Raw genomic sequence first — 26,200 nt, forward strand, 5'->3', positions numbered from 1 at the left:
TTGTTTAGTCTGAAAGCACTCCGCTGGCGACAGCTTTATCCATTTTAACGTTCGAGGTTTGTAGGAAGAGAGATGAAAGCTATTCGGGTACTTGTCCGAAAACCCTGCAACACATCTCGGTTTTCTGTGTCGAAATCGTGAGGCCGGTCTGAAAATAGATACCGAATCCGGTCCAATACAGAAAGAAAAGTAGATAAGAAGTCATTTTAATTTAACTCGGGTGTGCAAGTTTTTAGTTTTATTAGTAGAGGTCATGGTGGTGGCAATAATGAGATCAGAACGACAGTTATAGGTTTAATGTGCTCGGTTGTACAAACATAACAATGTGCAGAGAAACAAAAAAAAACATGGAAAAAGTTTCAGGAAGTTTTTTATGTTTCTGTGTAGTCTGAATTTACAACAGCGTTTTGGTGCTTAAATTACTGTAAGAATATACAGCAGATATTATGGCACTGAATTTTTACTCTTGGAAGGGCGATGGATTAAGAGGCTGCAAGATTGTTAAACATGTCAACGTGTAATTGCATGATAAGGCTCTCATGAGGAATTTATTGGCCCAGTTGCTATTTCTATTCCTTTCTAATCTCGTTCAGCACATTCGTTCTGTGCAATCTGTCTCCGTAATCTTCTGTGACAGAATGGCAACCAATAGCAGTGTGCATTTTTGGAGAGAAGAGAAAATATGCAGAGGCGTGATAAACTGATGCTAATTATCCACATTTAGGACACCGAGTGCAAGAGATCGGGGTTTGCAAATAGCAAATATGAGCCAATGGTGATGGTTTCCTATTGCGGCATATATTTGCGCCTACAAGATAAGAGTATCACATGCAGAAGAGATTTATTGGTCAGAAGGTTCACCTCCCACTTTTCCACTTTTATTGAGTACTAAATTATTTAGGTGAAATTTACCAGAACATTTCTCTTTTATTTGGCAATGTGCCATGACTTGCCCCTTCTTTGTGTTTCTCAATGCAAATCCATGTAGCTTTACATCAGCTGATAAGATACAAACACCCGCCGGGTAGGCAACCCCTTTAAATTTCGATGTCAGAAGGAAAGAGGAGCATCAGGTGGAAAAGGGACTTATAGCAGCAATTTACTGCGGAAAAGTTGGACATCAGGACTTTTTAAGCGATGCTAGTCAGAATGAATACCAGTAGTGAATCAGTTGACGAGGTACATCACTTAAACGCAACAGTCAATCTTTATTACAATCAATCAAGGCGAACTACACTACACTGAACAGTTAGTATAGTCTAATCGGGTATTCGAATATTAGCTTCAGCATGTACAATTACGGGTATGGATCTGCTTACATTATGATTACAGTTATACTTCCAGCTATAAATGGAGACCCGCTGTCTCTGACTTACCAGCAGAAAGGAAAGCGTGGTGATGTTCCCTAAAATAACCATTTCAAAATTGTGCTCAGGCTTGAAATGTTCGTAGGGGTTGTTAATTACAACGGAAATGTTTTGAGAGAATGGTGAGTTGTCTTAAGACTTTTCCCGCTATCTCTTTTGAAATCACAAAATCTCTAGTGTAGTATTAGTGTTAAAGTCTGTGTTTTTCCACCTGTCTTTCATAACTCTTCAGCACGCTACAACACGCTGTATTTTATCAAATGTACGGTTTGTGTATTTAGAACTGCATTCATTTGTGTTGCATAAAACGGTCTGTAAAAGCACTCTTAATTTTTGCAATCTTCAGACATAAAGTCCTTAAAGCTTGTGAACATAAAAAAGCAGAAACATTCCGAAACTAATGTTGAATAATGGGTGAAAATAATTTAGACAGCGGAGCACAAGCGCTCTCAGACTTCAGACCTGGAGGCCCATCAGTCCCACTTGTTGCTGAAGTACTCGAGGGTGACGTCACTGTTCCGGTCTGTAATTGTGAAAGAGTTTGACTTGCCGCTGACCCCGAGGTTAGTCCTTCTCCTGTCTAATCCTATTCTCCCTGACACAAAAAAACACTCTTCACTACTCATCTCATTCATCTTAATCCCTGCTGACACATAACAGTCAGAGCGAAATTCTCCTGACGGCATCACCGTTCGGTCGTTAAATGTATATGCTGTAGGGCCTACCTTGTACTAAAATTAAATGACAACAAAATTGAGGGAAAGTCGGGGTACCGATGTTAATTCAACTCGTTGATGACGACTCACCATAATCCCTCATTTATACACATATTACATTTCGGTCACTGTTGTATTTTGCACACATCAAATAATTAATTCCAAGGCACTCTGGGTTCAGTGAAGACGGATTTAGTGAGCTGAAGTGGAAAAGCGTATTAAAACATATGCCTGTGTGCGCCTCTACTCGGTGGAGGGATCCGCATAGAGTCCATCGACCAATGAATAATGTGATTTCCTTTGTATCTAAAGCACTTGGTATTCAATTGTAAATTCTTTGTATAGAGATCAAGGCAGCAGGGCGTGCACTTTGACCTGTACTTCCAAAACAAGCAAACAGCCGAATCGTAGTTTTTTTTTTATATTGCCTATTACCCAAGACATAAACGTTGACCACTTACTTACAGGGATTACGTTTACCTATTCCAAATTAATACACTTTTGATTATGCGAAAGGTTGTAGATGACCGATGACTAACACGCGAAGAGAGTGTCGGCTGAATCAATACTTTTTTTTCCCTCTAAAACTATTAAATAACCATTAGTGGACAAATCACTTCAATTCACAACTACATTTTATTCATTTTCCTGCAGGCTTGTTTTAAGTCTTCGGGTTGAAATCCATCTTTAGGTTCGTGTTCTCTTACGCTTTAACTGGGAAATCCAATGAAGTCCTACAGACGTGGTGCTGTCGCATTATATCTGTGGTATTTTCTACATGAAAGTTAGCCAAACGTGCACAGACAACAGTCGAGTTTTTTATCCAAACCCTCCCCGTCGTATTTAAACTGGTCCAGTTGGAAATTATGCCGGAGCCTTGTTAACATTTAAAATTTTCAAGAGTGAAGTTGCAGAAAAAAGTAGAACATCACAGAAACGCTACTTTTATTTATTGTTTATTCCGTCTAAGTCTTTAATATAATTTAAGCAGTTTGTCAGTCTATGTGTTTATACAATTCAGACACCCTTTCTTAAAAGCTTACCTTGATTTTATTCCCCATGCCCTTGTTCGGTTAAAAAAACACGAAAAATTACTATAACATTATTATTTGCTGAAGGCTAGTTAATCAAAGTTCCTCAATAACCAGAAATCAATAGGATTTTGAAAATATGAAACATTATAAATGTCAAAATACTGCATTTTAAAAATAATGTGTTACTGAAATTAATACATATGTAGAGGTTCACTTTGAAATAAATACTAATGGTAGGATTTAGAATCATAAATAAACACATTGCTGATGACACTTTCAGTACATTGAGTCATTTGCTTTACAAACAAACTTTACATTTCAACGAAAAAGATATATAGGTAATCAACAAGTAACAACATCTTTGCGTTAGTGATAATAGTCGTTGATTTAGTCAGCAGAAAATCTTGAAAAATTGTAAACATTTTGTTGGCGTTGAGGACGACCGTCTTCACATTTTGCAAAAGGCCGTTATAAGTTTCCTCTCCGCCTGAACTGACGAAACATTTTTTTTCTTTTTATTCACAAAATATTAAATTTCGGATTTATAACGTCATTAAAAGGTGTCGAAATTCCTCACTTCAAAAATTTGACGAAAACGATAACTCAACAGGTGCTCAAATGTGTCTTGTTTCCCTCCAAAAGTGCACTACCATGACATGGGCGTCTTTTTCTTTAGATACTAAAATAAAACATTAAAATGTATTATTAAAGGACAGTAACAGACATTCCATATTTTGCATCACTTCAATATGTAGAATCGGTCACATTATAATATTTCTAAAAGAAAAACATATTTCTGTACGGGCAGGTGGAATTAAAAAAAAACTTGGTTGTTGTTAATAATAATACCTTTCATTAAAAATGACGACACATTACTATAAAACATTTTTTAAAACAATAAGGAAATTACAAGAATAAAAAAAACATGTAATACTGCTTACGTGGGTAATTTCTCTAAAATGAAGAATGTGACAAAATAAATAGCAATACAATTCAAATAAGGGAAAGTGCGTAGAAAAAGTGTAAACGAATAACGTTATTTGGGGGAGGACAAGTGTTTCTGCTTGCGATACAGCTTAAAAAAGAGTGCAATTTAAGTTCACTCTGAGGCCTTCTAATTCTGCTTTCCCTTTTTAAAAATTATTGTCCTGACGCGTTTAGCATTTTGCACTCTCTCTCTTTAATAATTTATGAGTGTCTGTTTACACACTTTAAAAATAGAAAGATATGATTCTCTCATAAAAATATTTTCTGTCTTTATTCACTCATTTTCACTCGGAGCGACAGGACGTAACTGTTGTATATCATTTGTCAATGCAAGTACCAAAGTGTTTTTTCCTCTTGTGTGTAGCACTTACGTTTGTCATTATTAATTAATCAGTATTTACAGGTATTTACGATTTGCTAAGTCACATGTTTAGGTCACTAAATATTTCACTTGATGCGTGCTTTCGTCATACAGTAAAGCTCACTTTTCACAATAAGTTCTGGAACAAGGTTCGGTTCAGTTAAAAACTTTTAACTTTTAATGAAATGCAAAAGTCACACAGAGCGTGGCAGATGTTAAATACCGTCTGTGTAAATTACACTTCATCAATAACTATTAGGCACCCGGTCTTAACTAAATACGCGTTTCTGTTAATTTCAATTGCTCCGATGAATAAAAAAGTCACATCTTTTAAAATATGTAATTATTGTATTTATAGGTAAGACATCAAAAATGAAACTAAACACAAAAACGTCGCTGTTTTTTCAGAATCAGGGCAACATGTTTGTAAAATTTATTTAACTCATAATTCAACGCAATGTCAGGATTTTCTTTTTGTGGCAGAAATGCATTTAGTAAACTATTTACACAGTCGTAGTCTCTTGTCAGGTTCTAGAATATTAAAAATTATTTCACAATTTACAAGAAATATTACAACAAAAAAGAAATGTTTCAGATACAGAAACTCACATTTTTACAAACGTCTGAATATATGTCCAATGGAAAAGAAATTGCCTCATGAACTTTAACATTTGTCTTGTTTAATTTATTTTACATAGCTCGGAGGCCATGAGTTACTTTTGTTATTTCTTAAAACTTCTGTCATTTTGCACAGAAAGGAAAAAAAATATCCTGGTGACTTAAATAACAGTGATATTAGGAATACCACATTTGTTTCAAAGCTTGGCATCGCCTAGTATGTGAACACAAATGAACAATTATCCCTTAAATGTGGACAAAATTATAAAACATTAACTCATTCTAAAACTCGTGTATGCGTAATATCGCTCTCTCTCTCTCGTTTCTAAAAGGCAATCAAAACAATATTTACCTTCAATGTACAACATCAAAAACAGTCTGTACAAAAGGTAGTTCAGTGACAATCTAAAAAAGAGGTAAATATTTGGTTATGTGAATTTGTAAGCTTGTTGCAGTTTTTAAATATGTGTTAATGGAACCGTTCCATTTACCCCTGTAGTGGTGCTCTGATAGTGCTGGGGCAGTGCGTGAAGTCTATTTTGGACTGACGGGTCACCTGCTTCTCCCGTCGGCAAATACATGCTTATCATTTCCCGTAGGTCCCCGGGACACGGAGCTCTAGAATGACTGGTAACAGGAGGGCTTACACTTGGTTCTGATTTCACCAGCGACCCCAAGGTGCCGATAGCCCCGGACGAAGCGACACTTGAGTTTTGATGCTGCGTGTAGGAGATCCCCCCATATCCTGAAGGAGAGGCGCTCATGTAGCTCTGAGAGTTCGAGATCGGGCTGTACTGGAGCGCGGTCATGTCGTAGCGGTGCATGGGCTGCGGGTTATGCGGGTGGTGGTGGTGAGCGTGGTGGTGATGCGCCCCGCTGCCTGGGTGCTGGCTGTAGGCTAGCTGAGCCTCTTGCATCATTGCTGCCGCGGCCGCGGCCGCTGCCACGGGGCCCGAGTAGGCGCCGTTCGCCCAGCCGTTCATGTGCGCGTACCCGGCGTTTGCCGTGCCACCGTGACTCCCGGGACTCTCTAACCTCTGCCCGACCCCCGCTGGGCTCATCCCGACCCCCAGTCCGACTCCACCTCCGCTGCCAGCCCCAGCGGCCAGCAGACCACCAGCCAAAGAATATTTGTCCTTTTTGAGCAGCGTCTTGGTCTTCCTCCGGGGTCGGTACTTGTAATCCGGGTGTTCTTTCATGTGCATGGCTCTCAGCCTCTTTGCTTCATCGATAAAGGGTCTTTTTTCAGCCTCGGACATGACTTTCCATTCCGCGCCCAACCTCTTGCTGATTTCGGAGTTGTGCATCTTGGGGTTCTCTTGAGCCATCTTTCTCCTCTGGCCCCGGGACCAAACCATAAACGCGTTCATCGGTCTCTTGACTCGGTCTTGGTTAGATTTGTTCCCGCTATTTGGCCCAGTTTGCCCCGAATTCGTGTTAGTCTGGGGTCCTGGAGAGTGCAAGTCCGTCTCCATCATCATGCTATACATTCACCTGGCTTTAACTTTTCAACCAATACAGATGAACATTCAGCTTCGGCGCTAAAGTCCAGCTAAACTACCACACAAACCCCCTTGAAAACGGCAAAAACGTAATATAATCCAGAATGATAATCAAACCGTCTTTGGACTTTTTTTTCCCCCCAGAGCTTTCTTTTTTTTTTCTCCTCCACTTGCTTTTCACATCCAGAGTGATGAAAAGCGTCTTTGAGCTACTTTCTCTGACGGAGTAGAGAAGTTAATAGAGCAGCAGCCATATGATGCGGTTTGACAGGGATTAAATGAGCTGGAGGCGGCCAATGGCGTTTTAGAAACGGTGTGATTTGCATGGCGCGCAGTCAGGTGACGTAAAGAAGTGAGAACTAACTAGTAGGCGGGGTGTGACAGGGGGCTCACCTCCGCCTCTTACACGGAAGGTAAATAGCAATAAACCATTTAGGATAAGTTTGCCCCAACAACAACAATAACAAAAAATATATAATTTTATATAATTTGCTGGCCCTGAGGCTGCATCTTATTGCCAACAGAGATCATAAATCCGCAGGCTACTGTCGCCCGGGCACTTTCCGATCTCGCAATATGTCCACAGTGGATGTACTCACGCCCTTAGCCGAGTATCATTTCAAGATAATGGTAGATGAAACGTGTCATAAGGTTTTACTTTGCGAATAAATAATGATGTCCAACAGGTCTACTGAGACGAACGCACGTTGTGTTGTATTTTAAAATAAAATATTAACTGTGAAAATGCTAACGCGGGGTTTAGCACAGAACGTTTTAGGTGGATTTTATGAATTACACAGTACTTAAATTGGAAACGCCCATGTTTTTTTGTGTGTGTGGAAAAGAATCACTTCACCATACTGACAAGAAACATAATAGCATTCCAACACCCTATTTCACACTCTAAATCCGATTTGTTTGCATTTGGTTTTTCGGCTATTGATAAATTGTACATCATCTAAGTTTTATTTATAATCTCACTCGATATTAAGACACCCTTTTCTGTTTTTTTTAACGTGATAATACTTCGCTGAATGTCTTTATGACTGTATCATCATTTGAGTACTCCAGCCCTTTTTCTTTACTTTGGGTATAAAATGCTGACGGAGTGGGTCTTCATTTTATTCAGTCCGCCTTATTTATTTGCGAGTTGTTCACACACCATTCAAGGATCTGCATTTTGGCACACGGCATGTACATCTTGCTGGTGCTGCGTTATTTGGATATAGGTGCAGACAAATAACGAAAAGTAAATATAGACAACACCCATACACAAGCCTATCAGATTTTAATACTACGTTGTTGTATCATTAAACTCTTTGAATTCCAGTCCTTATAACGTGTGAATAGCCCGGTTCGCTTTAGGATTCCAAACCTGCTCATATGATACGAATTTATAAACCTCACATCTGATCAATATAAAATTAATGAATGCGTGACCCTTTAAGGAGACTTTAAATGTGGGGACATTCTTGTATCGTACATAGAGAATCCATAAGGTAACGTCCGCACCTTAATAAAAAAAAACCCAATTAGTTTCTTTCTTTAGTTTCTTTATTTTTTTTTCCTCATAAAAAAAGTAAGAGGTCTTTTCAGTTTTTAATTGGCGCTACAGGTGCGTCTTGTTGTGAAGGTTGCTTAGGAACAGGTGACTGACGCCTACAGCACGTGCCAGGCGAGCCTCTTTTGTCCAGCAACTCCGCATTCAAGCTTTGAATGGGAATGCTAAAATAATAGTTGAGCTCAATGCATATTATGGTGCTTTCCAAAAGCAATGTGACTACTTGTGTTTATGTCTCCAGTACGCACACACACGTGTGTATGTGTTGTAAAGAAGCACGTGATTGGCAACATACTATATATATATTAACAACTATGTACGGACCACGGTACGGGTAATAGATGCTTAATTTTCGTGATCTACAGATTTAGGACATTACGTGATTTCTGATATGATTAACGAGCACAGCAAGCAAATCGCATCTTCTCGGTTTAAGAATTTTCTGCAGGATGTCTTTGTAATGAAGCCGCAACTGGAAATCCTCCAGATAAATGACAGAAGTCCGCGTCCGTTCTGATGAGGAGAACAAAGATACAGAAGAAAATCAAACAAATTCTAAATTTGTTTGTGCGGTAGCTGGAACGGATTTAACCAGACAAACAAAATAATTAAATTCAAGTGAATCTCGACAATTCACACTTAATTCTTTTTTTTAAAGCAATTCTCTGTGGCCGGTAACTCTGCATAGCTAGAAATCCGCAGAGCTCATCCAAGTTCCAAGTGTCAACCCTCCAGCTAACATCAAATTAATTGCAAGCTGCCAGTAGCCAAAATATTCACGAGAAAGCTATTTGGTATCACCAGGAGACTGGCTGATTTAGGAGGTAAAAGCATAATTTGAAAGTGAAATATCAAACTACTTTTTCTAGCTTCGCAGAATTGTGGCAGAGTTTGATCGCCGTCTGCTGGCTGTAAATATGGTTAGTGACTGATGGTGCTGAAAGACAGCTCTCTTAAACAAGGACCGAATTCAACTCCCTTCGAAAAGAGAACTGCCCTGATGTGTTACAGATACTCACTATTTTAAAAGCTAATAAAAAAATCAGAATTAACTTTCATATGTCCAATAAGAATTATGTATCACAGGAAGACAGATCTGGAACAGCAATGACACAATTAAGGGTGTATAGTAACCTATGACTAGATAAAAAAAGTAAAACCGAAACATATACACACATGAATTCGCGCGGAGACCAAAACATAATAAAAGTGTAAGGCCTGCTGGGACAATATCTACCCTCACCTCTTACTCTTTCTGCCTTTTTAGATTTGATTTTCTTATAGACCCCTTTCAATGAATGTTTGCTATGCATGTCAGCAACGCAGTCTGGTTAATAGATTTTACATTTTGGAATAATGACGCAAATTAATTTAGTTTTCAAAACATTCAAAACTCTAGAGCCTTGGAATAAGAGCTCACCCTGTGAGCAATACTCACACATATAATTCAAATTTCACAGCTGACCTATTCTGAAAACCTCAATCAACTACTAATTGAAGGGAAAACAAAATATTCTTTCCCTACAGCACAGCTAACGATTTAATCATTATATCAGACTTTATAGCTTTTAATTAGGCTAATGCTGATAGTATATGGAAAGAGATAATTCAATACAGGTCTTGTTGAATTCTGTAATTGGGTTAACAGCAGAGCGATTGCATACACGTCAATATTCAAGCTGCGTACTCTGTTTTCACAGAGAGAAGATAGACACAATGCTTCAACTCTCAAAGGTATATAGCCAAATACAAAAGCTGAAGTTATACGAGGTATGTCCCAGGCTCGTATTCTGGCATGTCCATTTTTTTTTAAAAGGGTTTTAATATTTAAGACTTACCACCTATTTCTCCTATTCTGATAACAATGCATAATAACACACACTTCTGTGTAAAATGAACAAACCAATATCAATGATGTAGGATTACGTTAAAGTATTTATCAATCAGAGGATAAAAAATATAATAAAATGCTTATTAAATACTAGCAAAAAAATCATAATTAATAACATAGAAAAATGGATTATTAAATGCACATGACCAACAACTACGTCAATAACAATAACAGCAACATTCAGATCAGAAAATTAAATTGCTCCTCTCATTGATGACTTTTTGTGTACCGAACTCTTAATAACAGTAAAAAAAAAAGTATAGTCTACATTAAATATTATGTTTTTTCTATTTTTGTTTCTTTTTGTTCCGTTTCCTGCACAAAAACTGTAAAACGCAAAGGTCATTTTTAACTTGACACTACTAAAAAAAGTTTTTTATTATTCCCTTTTCAGTTCTTTATCTTTATTAATCATAAAATATGTGTAACACCATCTACGTGAGCGGGGTAGGCAGCCCTTTCAAACACAATAATGACAAGGGAGATATTTTCTGTGTCTCACGATGAAACGAAGGTACAAATGTTTAAGAAATTCTTTGCGGATAGCCTGATTTCTTTCTCACAAATTGCAAAATTAAAAAAACAACAACATTTGTGTCGTAAGAGTATGGGTTTTTAAATATATTTGTTTTAAAGAATTAATAAAGGCGTATATTTCTGTCCCTTCAGTTGTAAGCCAAATGGTTTTGAATTAAACAGAAATAAATTCAGTCTTTGCCTTTGGAGATTCGGATGTTGACCTACATGTTATTATAAGGACGGAAACACAAGCTTCTGGCTATTCTTATATGTTAAGCTGTTTGCAAAAAGCTAAAATGCAAAATCCTTTAAACTGGTGCTTCGATAAATGCCACAAGGTAAGCACAAATTTAAATCCACGAATAGAAAAATCGCGTACTTTTAGTTTGTTGGGTCGTTTTGAAATAAGGCTAGTTTTATGCAAGATAGTACATCAAGCAATTCAATACATCATCGATTCCAGGTAACGTAATAAATGAAACTTTGTCTTTTCCATAGATAAATCACAGGTTTATCAAAAAATAATTAGTAGCTTACTAAAGCGTTCTGCACTATGTCGCATTCCTGTTTGAACACCTGCCGGTAAAAGCACCAAATAAAACGACGAAGATCATTTTTTTCTTTTCAGAACGTATTGTCGCAATAAAATACAAATATTAATAGAGACTTTCGGCGGTCCAAACATATCCAAATATTTATGTCCAGTGTCTGATCTTCTAAATCGCGTATTTTAAAGCCATCTGTTGATAATACCCCTCGTGAGGGAGACCTTTCATCACAATCGGTTAGACATTATTACAATTGATATCTTATGTTTTAGATTTAAAGTAGCTTATTTAAACTTCAGAATGAAATTTACGTTTTAAAAAGCTCAATAAAATGGTAACTTGTAACTATTCTCAATATTTACTTTTTAAAGTGTCATGTCATTGTCACTACGTTCCTTTGAAAAATTTCCTACTGCTGTTTGGAAAATATACATACAGTACACGGCTGGTCTCTACCGAAAAGTGAAAAAGTCCTTCCCTTTTCCTTTAATGTTTTTTGCAGCCTCAGCTTTCACGGAGAGTTCTCGAATCCTAGTTTGAGTACCGTATTTCATGTATTTTTGTCCCAGTTTTCGAAGTTGTCATATGCTGTCGGAATCCAACTGAACTAACCAAAAATAATAAAACGCTGGTGCGTGTATATTAATCCGGCAGCACAAAATATGTTAATTTAGAATTATATTGTTTTTATGATAAATTAAACTCTTATTTCCGTTCAATCATCATAGAAGTTTACTATTTCGTATATTATAGCAGAAACAACAGCATTCTTCAACCTGTTACTGCTATTGTCCTAACATGTTACACCCTAAACATTACAGAATCACAATTTGGTGTTCGAAGAGCAATAACAACAATACGTGCCAAAATAAAGCAACAACAACGCAGTGATTGCATTTGTAACTTCTGTTGCGCAAAAACATATTGTTTTGCTTTACTTAAAATCATCCTGCGCTGTGCCCTTTCAAATTCCAAGCTGTGTTCTAGGGGGGTGTATGTTGAATTACTTTGTGGTTCTCAGTTGTGACAACATAATATGGACATCACTTTTATTTATTCAATTCACATGTACACACGGTTAAAAAAAAGAGAACACTTGTGGATGTATTAAAATCAACTAACAATATAATCTCGCTTTCACACACAACACTTTTTCTTAAGATTATACCGGGCAGAATTAAAGATAACACATAGATGGACAGATAGGAATAACAGAACTCCTTTCTTTCAAAGTCCTAATTTTGGAGGCGCGAGGCATCACTGTTCATCTGTAAGAAAGCGATAATGATAATTCATCAGGATCGTATAAAATTAATCCGGTATCTTCTACTAGTATACACATAAAATCATTTACGCAGCACGGCTCTAAAGGAATTTGAAAATAAAAAGTAAAAACTATAAATACACATATGTATTGCCTTTGGAAAGGCCTTGGGTTTTGTATGGACTTTCATTATTTGTATTCATTAACCAATACCAAAGCCTATTCCAAGATTGTCATTTGAAACTGCTTAAATAACGCCCCTCAATCGCTCTATTTTTTCTCCGAAAGGAAATTTAGAGTGTCTCTTGAACGTAGGATAGCAGAAAGCCCGTTTTAAAAATGCGACCATCTGACAGGTGCTGGCAATCAGTTCCAAATCCTTTTTATAGCTGTTAATTGAAAAAAAAAATACTATTCACATTGTATTCCTGCGCATAAAGGAGTTTCAAGATACATTTTCATGTAATCAGTTTAGACAATATATAAGAAGATTCAGATCTAGAGAGATTAGCAATGTGGTGGAAAATACTGTGCCAATTACAATTGAATAAAATGAACACAGTATACAAAGTATTCTCTAATACTTTGACACAATGCTTAAATTGTTACTATTTGTGCATTGGCCAATCTGAAAGTAAATGACATGTAATTTGTTGGTTAGTACATACCTTGATATGAAATAACAAAGGAAATCATAGCATATAGCTTTTGATTTCTAATTAGGCCTGTCTAAAATAACATACATTGAGAGGCCTAAATGTATGTGTAATGACAAAATCCTAAAAGAGATACTTGGTTCATCAGTTACGCTCTGTCAACATCACACTACCAAAATCACAAAACAATCCAAGCAATAAAGGAGGAATTTAATAGGTTAATTGACTGAAACAGCTATCGTGCGAAAACACCTGTTTCTGATAAGAAAATCAGCCATCCTGTATCTGTTGATCAATTTCTAGACTCTTTCACCTCGTATTGCCTGTTGATCGACAAAGCCATTCATCCAATCTGTTCAGACTCTGAGGTAACAAATTTGCATGTCATTGACCAGCTTTACGAAGTATGTGCACAGCAAACAACTGCAACAACAATAGAGACAAAAGCCCTTTTACAAATACTGTACTAATTCTACATGCAGCGGGAAACCAAACGATTTAAAGATCTTAAAGTCTTGTTTCCCCGAAGAGATGAAATAAACTCGATTTGACCCAAGCATGGCAGGACACAACGTGTTAAAGCTCAGTTATGCCAAAGCTAAATTCGTTAAGATCCAGCAAAAAAAAAAAAATACTTATTTTTTTTTTGCCGGCACGTGTAGTGCAGCATCAACAGTGTCAGCTATTCCTGCAATTGCTTTTCTTTGGTCGTATTGATTGATTGACATCTCATTAGTGCAGTTAATGAAATTTAACTTGAATGCGAATTCTCATTAGGGAAATTAACAGGATAATCATTTATTTAAAAAGCAAATCCCAGAATTTCTTTAAAACACGCTGCGCCCAAATAAGCTTAAAAGTAATTATACATCAGTAAACCAAGGTTACAGTCTAGATTACGTTTATGCTAGCTAAACACGGAACAGTTTCGTTAAAATATACAGAAGATTAGGCATTCATTATATATATTTATAATTTCACAGTCACTACCAAGAATTATTCGAGTTCAAAGCACACACACACTGACATGTTTGCATGTGTGAACACATACTGTAAGCGTTTTGCGCACACAAAGGCATATACCTGTTTTGACACGTAATTGCAACAAGTTCCATGTGAATATGTAGAATAAAGAAAATGTTCAATATAGCCAATCCATTGTTGTCCATACCCATTTCTAAAAATATATACATTTTTCGAAAATTCCAAAATACGATCAAGTTCCTAAAGTTAAAGGAACAAAGTAGTTTAATTTTAGCCGAACTACATTCGCTAATAAAAAGGCGTGCACATTCACAACGAAACCTACTGAAATTAAAAGAAAAACATTCATATCGAAGTCTTAATAAACTATCCCTTTTCTTTGAGGTTATGTAGACTTACAGAAATACTGCGAGATCCATTCTCCCCAAATTGCAGACCGTGATGCCAGGGAATGTCATCTTTCCCCCCAAAATTCCTATTTCTAGGCACCTTCTTAAATAAGCACCGAGCTTTTTAAAAGCCTTATATCAAACCACCAGCCCCACCAAATTCTACCGATAAAGTGTGCCAAGGACAGCAGAGCCCAGCTCCAAACCCCAGCACTCACTCAATACACACTGAATAGGAGAGAAAAGAAAATGAAATTTATTATTGATAGACTTTAAAGACAATTTCAAGTTATTGTTTCTCTCGGCAAAAGGGCTCCTTCTTACATAATGAAACGCCTTTTGTGTGGCGCGGAACAATACAAAACAAGTATTCTAATAAATAGCCACTTTTTTGTTCCCTCTCGACGTTGAATGGAATTGAGCAGTTGGTTTGAAAGCAGCTGCGACGCTTCAAGGAAAGGAGGTGGAGCCTGGCCTCGCTCTGTCTCCAGACTACCAGCAGAGGTTTTTCTTCCGTCTTCATAATCTTCTCCTGCCTCCCGTCCCAAATTGCCGGCACTCTCGTTTACTGTCATCCGCACCCAGATTCGCTTTAGCTCAGCTTTGCCGCTTTAACGCCAAAATGACAAAAGTTTGTTGCAGCACGCTTCCGTATATTTTTGCTCTCGCCTGAGCTGTTAGTTTGATTTTATGTAGTTTCGAGCGCTGCGCTCTTAAACCTTGTTCGTGTCTGTGTATACTTTACATATATTCCGTCTGTGTATTTTCTGTATCGTCTCTAATAAACGCAATTCATGGGGATAATCTATATTTCTTTAGACCCGGCGGTCTTTCCTGATCTCGTTTTTTTTCTCCGCGTTGTTTAACAATTTAGTTCCTTGCATTAACTCTTTATCCCAGACCATTTTTAGTTAAAGAAGATTGTTTAATCAATATTATAATGTATTATGTTTCTAATACAGGGAAAGTTATATATTTTTAAAAGAATTAATTTTAGTGGTGTCGTTGCTTAATCGTCATCATTAAGATAACCTTTTGCGCCGCAAAAGAGGAAACACTTGTTTTTGACAATAATTCATGATTTTGAAGACAATTACTTCTATACTCAGAAGTGTTGCACTCCTAATCCTTATCTATAGTTAGTGTGCTTGATAATAAGATGAAAGCTGGCTAGACTGATAATGATATCTTGCGTTAGAATAAATAACAATTTGGGTCGTTTGACATTGATATTGAATGTAACACGTTTATGAATGTACTGTAACTTTTTGTACAGAACATCAAAACTATGACGAAATAGCTAACATAACAATTACCTCCTGTTACATTAATGTCGATTTGCCTAAAAAGAACTGAAGATGTTTGATTTTAAAGACTTAGGGCTTTCAACACTATTTGTAACTGATAACAATTCTAATAATGGAAATCGTGGAAAACAACACATTTTCTAGAAGTAGTTTTACAAGCACGACATTCCTCAAAAACTAAAGAAGCTGCGAATTTAAAAAGTAACCCTGCCTTTAATTCGAAAATCTAAGAAGCTAAATTACAAAGGTACGGTAAATAAGTAGTGTTTCGGAGTTGTAAGCAACAGTATGTTTTGTCTGTTTTTTACATAGAACTCCACAGTTGGCAGCCACCTGTCTTTGACAGCCTGTCACATTTTGTCACATTGTAGAAGGAGAAAGGTTAAGTAAGAGCAAGGCATTCTGGAAAACAGATGTCAAATCTACAGTTGGCACATTTACATAAAGCCCCCAAAGCCATTAAAAGTTCGCTTTCTTTTTAATCCTCTGAAGCCTGAGCTTCCCGCTTTACGTTTTGGAAACGTCGTCCCCAAGAAAACAAGAAATTGTTTCTACCTATCTTCTTTCCGAAAACCCAACATTTCCCAGTCTCGTAGATAATGGACGCGCCACCGTCTCAGACTGTATGGAGGCGCATGGAGAGGATTACAAAATCGCAACACAAAGTGAGAGATTTACGGAGGGGGCGAGTCAGGGAGGAGGGAACAGGCAAGGAGGTAGCAGCGAAAGGCGATATTTGTCTAGGGAGGTAGGAGGCCTCACTTCTCATCCCGCACAATTTGCGTTGAAATGAATGCACAACCATGTCGGCTTTCACCAAATATTCATCAGTCGTGGTGACCACGCTGTTGGCCATAAAAACAACAAACAACAACAACATTTCAGTTGTAAGCTAGTTTACATGAAACGAGTGCGCTTAAACGTATTTCACAGATGAAATAAAATAAAACAGACTTTCGCATTTCTGAAAAGAATTTCCTTTTCCAAGATCAAATATGGTCATCCTTGCTAACCATACCTGTTGAAGAGCAGTTGTTTTAATGTACTAATGAATGTCAGAAAATATGATTGACAAGTACTCTGTACATAATCCCTGTTTATTTTACATGGCACGAAACTCTAAATGCATCTGCTAGAAACGTTGAAATTTTCAGCACAAAAATACTCTTCCAAAATTTCGAACACAATCCTTGCTTTAAAACGTCATGTACTGTACGATGTGCAAGGAATCACATGTGAGAGTCAGATGTCAATACTAATACTGGATATGTGTTTTCTGAATGCGGCTGAGAGGATATTGGAAACTAAATGCAAAATTCAGAATGTTGAGTGTACATATACAGTAGCATCTTAAATATACATTAACAGGGCTTTTAGGCTAAAAAGATGTTATTAACTTTATTTGCCCTATCAATGTCTGAATGGAAATGGATGGGGGCTATTTTGTGCCGAGTGTCTAGGGAAATGCATCTTCCCTGATTTCTAAACTTTATTTTAAAACGTTTTTATCTTGTATTCATGTCTCTTAGATAGGCCAGTTTCAGATTACCCCCATCTTTAGGGAGTCTTTCAAAAAGATGATTAGAAAGTTTATCTGGGGATTATCTGGGCTTTCTTCAGATGGAGATGCCTTTCAATCAACAACTTGCTTTCAGAAGAGGCTAACCTCTAATGACTATTATCAAACAAAGCTTGGAAAAGTGTTTTCGCACCACAAGGCGTGATTATAACGCACAAATAACTGGAGAAATAAAGACATCTTCATACTATTACAAAAAAAACCAATATGGTCCAGTAATGCCAAGGTCGGCTAATTGAAATATGGTTTTTTTCTTGATTTTTTTTTCTCTCTGCACTGTAATTGTTTGTGTATTTACGGTGTCGAATACCCCTCTAATTCAAATCCATATTTAAAGTAATTTTAATATGCTGGATTTTGTTTGCTTGCTAATCTTTCACTTACATTCAGATTCAATCTTTTCGCAAGCTTTTAACAACTAGTAGGTGTTAGCTGTGTGTCAATCACTTATCATTGCAATTTGTTTTGAAATAAAAAAATCTAGAATAATGGCTATTTCAGATGCAGCTGCTTAATTCTTACGACTGTATGCAATCTACTGCATTAGAACACTTATCAGGAAATAACTGGAAAGCATCTTTTAATTTTAAATTGCATCTGAGTAAAATCCCTAAAAAGGCTAGATCTTTTTTTCTCCAGTGGCTACTCATGTCCGTAAGCCCTCGTTGGCTTTTTGTTAGTTTTCATAAATGTATTTTAAAACTTAATTTAGTCAATGCAATTATGTTTCAATTTGTGAATATTTCACAGATTTACATAATTTAAGCCTGACATTCATTTTGCATCATAGTAATGTATAATGGAACATTTCAGGCAGTGTTATAAGAAAGAGAGGTACAGTACAAAAATGCACATTTACACTTTGCCCTGAAGAATATTTAAAAGGAGGTTTGGTAGTAATTAAAATCAAAATAACGTTAGGAAACTAAGTATGAAGTGGAGAAACACAAGTAAAACATATTCCATTTTCTTAAGGGTTTTTGCCTGTCTATAGATTGCAGTACACTGCACAATTTATTATGAAAGCTATTACTTTAGTCTTCAGGATTGCCAGATTACTCCAGGATTATTAGACACTTGGAGGCCATTTCTCATCTCACTTTGAAATTGAAACAAATTAATGTGTAGGTTGGGCACACAGTGTTTGGTAAGTTACAATTATTACTCTTTATTTCTGGGCACTGTAAAAATAAAACGGATAGAAAATAAATGTTATTTTTTCACATTTCCGTTTTTGATTTCATTATTTTAACTTTGCAGCTACCTCTTTTAATTTCTCTAGGGCCTTTGGCGAGAAGTCAGAAACACATATTAGCTGTTGTGATACCACAACAACTTTGGATACCAAAAACATCATGGAATACAACTTACTGGATTCTGCTCAGTTTATACAATAGCATGTTTCCATTTCGATACAAGCTGCGTAGCCTGTCTCGTCTCAGACTGGGCATCCAGTCAGAGTCCATTTTGCAGTCCTGGACTTGCACCCTCCTTTTTTACCTTGAGCTGGATCAAAGTGGTTACTATTTGGGAGTCACGTGACTATTTAAACACACATTACATCATTCTAGAGACTTGATGTTTCGAAACATGGGTGCAATGTGTTTTACGATAGACTAAATTGGATTAGAAATTCAATTACAGCCCTGTGCTCCCACTCTGAGAATGCTGACATCATGCACCTGGCAGCTCATTTTAAACAGACTTGTCTCCACTATTTTTAGGGCAACATAAACCATCAACTACAGAAACTCTATGAGAGAAGCCTTTATTATTCTTATATTAATATAAAAATAGTATGCAGTATGAAGTAGGTTTTGTTTATAGTATACCTTAAGGAATTGTCTTGGACAAAGGCATCGACAATATTAATAATATTAACATTACTAACAGCAGGATTACTGTGCATTGCTACTTAGGAGTAACACATAATGCCTGGTTACTTTGAAAGATTTTTTAGTTCTGTTCTATAGTAGAGTGGTATAGGTGTATAATGTAGCACACAGCAAGGGAGTGTATTTTACTTAGTGCTTCAGTCTTATGAATTATCGATAAATGGAGGTCACTCTGGTCTGGTTAATGATCTCTATCTTATATATTTTCCCCTGCCCCTCACTTAATATGTGCAACCAAACAACAATGAATTTGCTTGGTCATGCCAGTGAATTTGTCATTGCATTGCACTCTGATGTGCTATAACATTAAAAACCTGGCCAGCATACCTGTCATTAATTTAGCACCAGCTGATTGTGCCCTTAATACCCTTTCTCTTATGCTGGTATATCTTCAGCTTTCTCCGTTTACGTTGGACAGAAATCGGATCAATGCCCCTGGATAATTAAGTTGAAAGGATCACATGTCACATTTTGGACCAACATTATTTTGAAAGTTAATTCAGAGTGGTGACAAATGCCAGTGAGATAAGCTTTAACATTGTACCCTAAACCTGTATATTTTACCTCGTCTTATGTTGATGGAACAATAAGTTGCTTCTATTACACGTAATTTGTTTTTGGAATAGTACTTAATATAAAAATCCTTCTCACGTTTTTAGACCATTAAGTTTTACTTTCTTTTTTTCCTAAGAGAATCCGTGTTCTAACACTCATACTGTAGATTCTTTGGTACAGTCAGTTTCTTTGTAACTGCCCTGCTTTGTAGTACATAAAGCTGTAAAAAAAGGAAATGTAGAGGTCACTTATGAAAGTAGCAAGAGAGAAGGGGACAAATACATAAAAGCCTAGGGCGCAAATTATTTGTTCAAGGTATCAAATACAAATAAATCTTCACTAGTACTTCAGGAAGAGACTGGTCTGCAAACCAGCTGACAGGCATTGCGAGGGAGTCTTAAATCAAATCAAACACACTGCCTTTCCCATTATAAAACAGAAGAAAGCAATAATGGGACTTTGGAGGTTTTGTGTTGTTCCATCTGCAGGCCAACTTTAACAAACTTAAGCTGTGGCTCTCAAGCTTTCTTTTATCTAGCCCTCAATATTTACTTAGCTGATCAGTGTCAAGCTGAGGAAGTTTTTTAATCTTCCGTGTTCTAATTCATTGACAAAAGCTCTGTAACATGCTAGTGCCAACCAAACAATGACAGGAGAATTATCATGGTAATGCAAGGAAATGTTTCATAGTGCTGAGATTATTTCTACTCTGATCTATAAACTGGGTTTTTTTCTATGTGAAACGCGTGTTGAACAACTGAAAATTACAGGGATTTGTGAGAGCACTGAGTGGCCCTAAAGCAACAGTTTGCTATGGGCTTGCAGTGAACATGTGTCAGCCCTAAAAGACCAATCTCAGGCAGGAACACTAAATAAGGAGAATGGTTGACTGGTCAGAAGGCACTGCAATTAAATATCTGTAGGATCGCACAGACAGCCATCCCTGTCATACTGTGCGTGGCCCCTGTTCTCTGAGGCATTCCCATGTTTTTGCTTTAGTTAGGCATTCCGGTCTCCCTGTCCTTCCTCCCTGTGTAAATTTTAATTTCACTCTTCCCTATACCTGAGTGAAACCCAAGGCAACGTCAGCTTGACTAAGACTGACCTTCATTGTCTTGGGTTACTGACTTGTTTCTTTAAGGTTATGCATAATGCTTGGTTATGTTTTGGAAAACTTTAATGTATTATTTACACTCCTTCCAGTCCATGTGCAGTCCATATGAAATATAGGCTCTCTTGTGTGTTTCCTGCAGTTAGGCATCGCAAAACTGCAATTGATAATTACATTGGAAGAAATGGGGATAAACATGCTACTTTACAGACAAATATGAAGGACACGGAACATCAAATATATTTTAAAGATTTTTAAAGTCTAAACATAGGTTTTACCTTTGGTTTCGTGTGAACAGGACAAAGTTGAGACCTGCCCTAACTGAATGGCTGACTGAAGTTCTTTAGGCATGATCCATAGATTTCTTCTTGTTCTTCTTGTTCTCACCCCTTACTTGTATTTCTGCATTCCTTCTCCTCTTTTCATGTTCCCATTAAGGAAGGGGCCGTTTAATATCCAGCGTGTACAATGTACAGTGTGCACTGTGCAGCTACCCTTACAGCTGTCACTTTCTAAGCTGAACTAATACGTCAGGTGAGTGACAAAACAAATAGCTGAGACCAGCACCTGAACTGGTATGGAGCTGGAAGCAAACAGATAATAAAATAACATAAAACAGCTATTGTGTGAAAACTGCATGGTTATTGCAAAGCCTTACTAATAAGGGCATTATCTCTTTAGATTCCCCTCTGTATAATATATATATAATATGACACTTTGGGAAGCTCTCTGGCTGGGTTGATTATATAGTGTGGGATACTTACTCACTTTAATATTCAGAAAGTGCAAATTGGTATGCCATTTTCATACGACTGCTTCCTGTGAGGAGGATGATTAAGGAAGAGCACGTAATTACAGATCTCCTGCATCTGATTACTACATTTCAGAGATGTCTCCGAAAGGTATGGGAGCAATACGGCCTACCCTACCTAATTCTCAGAGCCAATTTTCAGCGACACTCTGGAAAAATAACCAATGGATAAATCAGGGAAATTCACAGCACTAAACACGACAGCAAAAGAGGTGTCGGTTCAGTGGCTTTTCTTAGCATGTGTTTTGGAATCCCTAAATCAGCAGGACCGCGTTCAGATATTGTAACATCAGCTGTAGCTCTATCAAAACATGTTAGTGCTCTGCAGGTGCTAATTTCATCAAAGACATTTTTGCGGCGGCTGAGCTGTGGCTTCTGTACGATCCCAGTTGTAGCTGCTGTCAAGTCAACTGTAGTTAACAGTGTTAACAAGAGCTGAAGTGCAAAAGCTTGTCCAGCCTGGACACATGCCATCATAAAACATGAACAAATCTCAAAGGCATTAACAGGTGAAAGATTTTTCAGCTTATGTCTTCTTCCTTGTTGCTTCAAGCTGAATAGTGATCACAGCCTGAACATTAGAACTAACATGTGATGACACTCAAAACAAGTCAAGACGCATTTTTTTGTCCCTTGTCGTAGTGACCAACTTCCTTCTTGTAGATGTAATCGACATCTTGTAATTCTCTTGTAAATGTTTTTTTTCTAGTACTATCTATACCATAATGCTGTTTCTGATTTATTTAAGTACAAATGGCTTTTTCCATTTACTTAAAAATGAATCTTAAAATTTCCCAGTAATCCTGAATGAAAAATAGACAATACAATTGAAGTGAACTAACAATAAGGACACATGCTGCTTTCGTCTTTGATGAAACGTTGCTGTTTTTCGTGCCTTTCGGCACGTCCCAGCAACAAACAAAAGAAAACAGGATAACTGCATACTCAGATTGCTCACACTCAGGGAGCAACGCATTTTGAGGAAATTCAGGGTTTACAGAAATAAAGACGTTTTATGACAGGCCTCACAGCTGTCCATCTGATGGACACTTCGTTTTACTCAGATCGCTAAAAGAATAGGGGGGCATATTTGTATAAATATACACACACATATACATACCTGTATATATGATACAGTTGCCAAGAGACACGTAAATCAGAAATATTAAGGCTCCAATTGCATAGTTGAAGCCTTAATATTTCTGATATTAGGCTAATAAGGATGTCTTAAAGATGGCCTTAGGTGTACAGAAAGGTGCAGACAATCACTGTTAATCTCTGGATTTTGAAAATGAACTTCCGAGTATAACTAAAAGACTGCCAGTTGTTATAAATGTGTATGGGTTTCACTGAACACTTACGAAGGACTAAGTCCGCTGTTTATGCAGCATTTTTCTACAATATCAGCTGCAGCTGTAATCTCATTTTATGTTCTAGATCACAGGTGTTCTATTATATTAACAGAAAATGCACAGAAAAAGAAAATATATGGGACCTTTTCACGCAAAGCAAGCAAATGCATAATTAATCAAAATACAACTTCAGGTCATTACAGTGCTTTGGGGAAGGAGATGTATATTCAGGAGGTGGGTGTAATTTCAATGTAATGTATCAATATCTCATTCAATGAGATATATTATTTTTCTACTTGTGACAGCTCCTCTTTCATAAATATTTCAACTACAAAAAATACATTTTAAAGCATATTATTGTTTTCGTATTTAAACTGAATTCCAGTTCTACTGTATGTCAGACTGCCAAAATAAATTCTGTCTTTCTCTGTTGCATGGGAGCCAATGTTTTTCAAATAGATTCCAAGCGCAGGGTAATAACATTAGCACAGTGACAGAAAAGTCTGTAATCAGTCATCTGATTAGTAAATGTGAAAGAATATGTATTAAACTTCAGAAAAGATCAGAATGGATACTACTTTGTGTAATGAAATAACTGAATTGTGCAGTGTTGTGCATACAGCAAAGCTAAGCACTTGGTAAAACAGAAGCCACTTTCCTTCATCCTAAAAACAAAAACTGAAAAAGCATGAGAATGTAACACAAACTGTACAGTATAAACACACACATATACGAGCTTGACCATCAAAATTTGTTTGGTACACAATTACTCTCTTAGGTGCATGTCACACAAATTATGTACATTATACTGGAATGCCAAATTTTATTGGAGGACTCTGTTCCCTGGAATTATTTAGATTTGCAGGACAAAAAGGAATGCATCCCAGGACAGCCAGAACAAGCCAGACAGATGACTGACTTGTGTATAAATTCGTAAGACCAACGGCCCTACACTCACAGGCAGGAGATGTGTTAGTGTATCTGTGTACAGTAGCTCCACTATGTACTTGCACACCAGGATTGCAGCTGGTACATGTATTTATGACAGGTATATCAATTTAATTTATAAGCCACAAAATACCAACCAGTATTTTTAGTTTTTATTCACACATTCCTCAGTCTCATATTTTCCATCCTGATCTTCAAGTCTTCTGTACAGAGGCCATTGCATCGTAAATCTTTACCTGGTGCACAAATACTTCAAAAACTGTATAATGTTGCTTAGTATCCCAAACAGCAATATTTACAATGGCTAGGATCTCAGTCTGCAGGGCACAACATCACTATGGGCAGTACACAGCACAATTTTGTGGTATTTAACAGTTCAGTCATTTCCTTTGTGAATGGCTTCTTAAACTCAATGGGCACCATTTAATACTAGCAGATTTTAGTGGGTCCTCAGACAAGGCTATTTGCTGTTTGATTTCTAACTCTCTGGCTCACCTTTTTCCTAACTCCGATCCCACATGAGGTGTTCTTACCTGTGGTGTTAGACAAGCATTGCTTGATTTTCAAGTATCATTTTCAGACATGTTCGAGAAAAATCTGCGCACCTGTGTGCCTATATACTTTTCTCTTGGTGTTGAGACTGTGATATATAGACCTTTCCAAACATTCCCTGAATCACACAGTCTGAGCTTGGTTAGATCCTTAGGAATGCAAGGGAGAGATGAATATGTACTGTATATAGTACATATTTACTGTATACATGTGTATATATATATATGGTAAGCTGAGGGAATGGCAGCCTATCTGTGAGCTAACGAGTTTGCTGCAAGGGTATAGATGGTCAAGGCGGAGGAATGGGAAAAAATCCTGTGTGCGAGACTTATATACCTACAGTATGTGAGCAGAAGCATGTGAGATTAGTTCAGTTCAGTTTATTTGTTATATGCACAATAACAATGAAATACGTATTTGCATGTATGCTCCAATACAAAGACATTAAAGGAATCATCAAAAACATAAACACAGAACAGCAGCAGCAGCAACAACAACAAGTTAAATATAATACATCTTAGAAAAGAAACATCAGTGTGAGCCAGTGGTGGGGGTAGAGTTCAGTAATCTGACATCTTGAGGAAAGAAACTGTCTCTGAATCTGGACTTTTGTGCCTTTGTGCTCCTATAACACTTATCAGAGGGAAGGGGGGAGGAAAGTGAGGAACCAGGATGACTGGTGTCCTTAACGATACTTCCAGCCTTCCTGAAACAACGAGTTGTAAAAATATCCGCAATAGAGGGGAGCTGTACTCCAGTGATGGACTGGGCTGACCTGACCACCCCCTGTAACGCCTTCCGGTCAGACAATGAGCTGCTGCCAAACCACACTGTAATTAGATTAGGATCTAACCTTCCTCCTGGACCTCTGTCACGAACTCCATTGAATTAGTACTGTAAGTCCCTAAATGGAAATGGATTGTAGGCTTATGAATTTTGAAATTATGAAACAACTGGCCAAAGAAGGGTACTGGATAAAATGTATCCAAATTGTGAAGCCTAACCGTCATTATTATCCTCGTTTTCATGTTTTTAACAGGAATTTTGTTGCGTTTGTTTCCATTTAAAACCCTGGACTAAAGTGAAGGGGAACAAACTATACTGTGTTCACTCCTGCTTTAAGTACACTGTGGTTTCTGAACTTTTGAACATTACCGTATGTATCCATGTCTACATGCATGTGTGTACATGAAAAAAGTACTGGATAATACGGTATATATTAAAAAAACACACATATGACAGTACAAAAATAGTTGTTTCTAAGAGCTTGGCAATTATCTTTAGATTTTAAGTATTGTTCCATTCATCAATTAATTGCAACACCCTTTTTGATTGATATATAATGAATTTAATGGTTTTAACAGTTCACAGACAGATCACTTAGAGTAACACTGTTAATGGGCTGCCAGAGCTCTTCCTTTAATAATGTCAGTGTTCTAAGTACATTTATAATTAGGGCTGTGTCATTCATTATTGAAGTAATAGGTTCTAACACTAATGGGTATTAGACGAAGGTCTAATATGAAGCATGTTTTAATGTAGTCATCTAGTTGCCCTGGGTCAGAAGCTATAAAAGGAGCTCTTTGCACTCAGAAGCATAATGGTTGCTATGTGTTGGCCAGAGCGAAGGTATCCTTGTTAACCACTTTGCTGCTCGACTCATTAGTAAATGTACTTTACGCCATCTATTAGT

At 37.1% G+C, this 26,200-nt stretch overlaps 1 protein-coding gene and 1 long non-coding RNA gene across 2 annotated transcripts in view; both read right to left on the bottom strand.

Annotated features, from left to right (window-relative positions):
* The window catches only part of LOC148675862 (uncharacterized), a 55,816-nt gene that overhangs the window by 23,779 nt on the left and 5,837 nt on the right, over nt 1–26,200 (bottom strand). The gene's annotated exons all lie outside the window — the stretch shown is intronic.
* sox1b (SRY-box transcription factor 1b) lies at nt 3,024–7,093 on the bottom strand. The gene is made up of 2 exons (XM_088596961.1): nt 5,731–7,093; nt 3,024–3,796 (listed from the first exon to the last, which is right to left on the bottom strand). The coding sequence occupies exons 1-2, from the start codon at nt 6,571–6,573 to the stop codon at nt 3,764–3,766; spliced, it is 876 nt and encodes a 291-aa protein (XP_088453087.1). The 5' UTR covers nt 6,574–7,093; the 3' UTR covers nt 3,024–3,763.

This window comes from Lepisosteus platostomus, chromosome 2, assembly GCF_059453375.1.
Source record: "Lepisosteus platostomus isolate fLepPlt1 chromosome 2, fLepPlt1.hap1, whole genome shotgun sequence".
Taxonomy (NCBI): domain Eukaryota; kingdom Metazoa; phylum Chordata; class Actinopteri; order Semionotiformes; family Lepisosteidae; genus Lepisosteus; species Lepisosteus platostomus.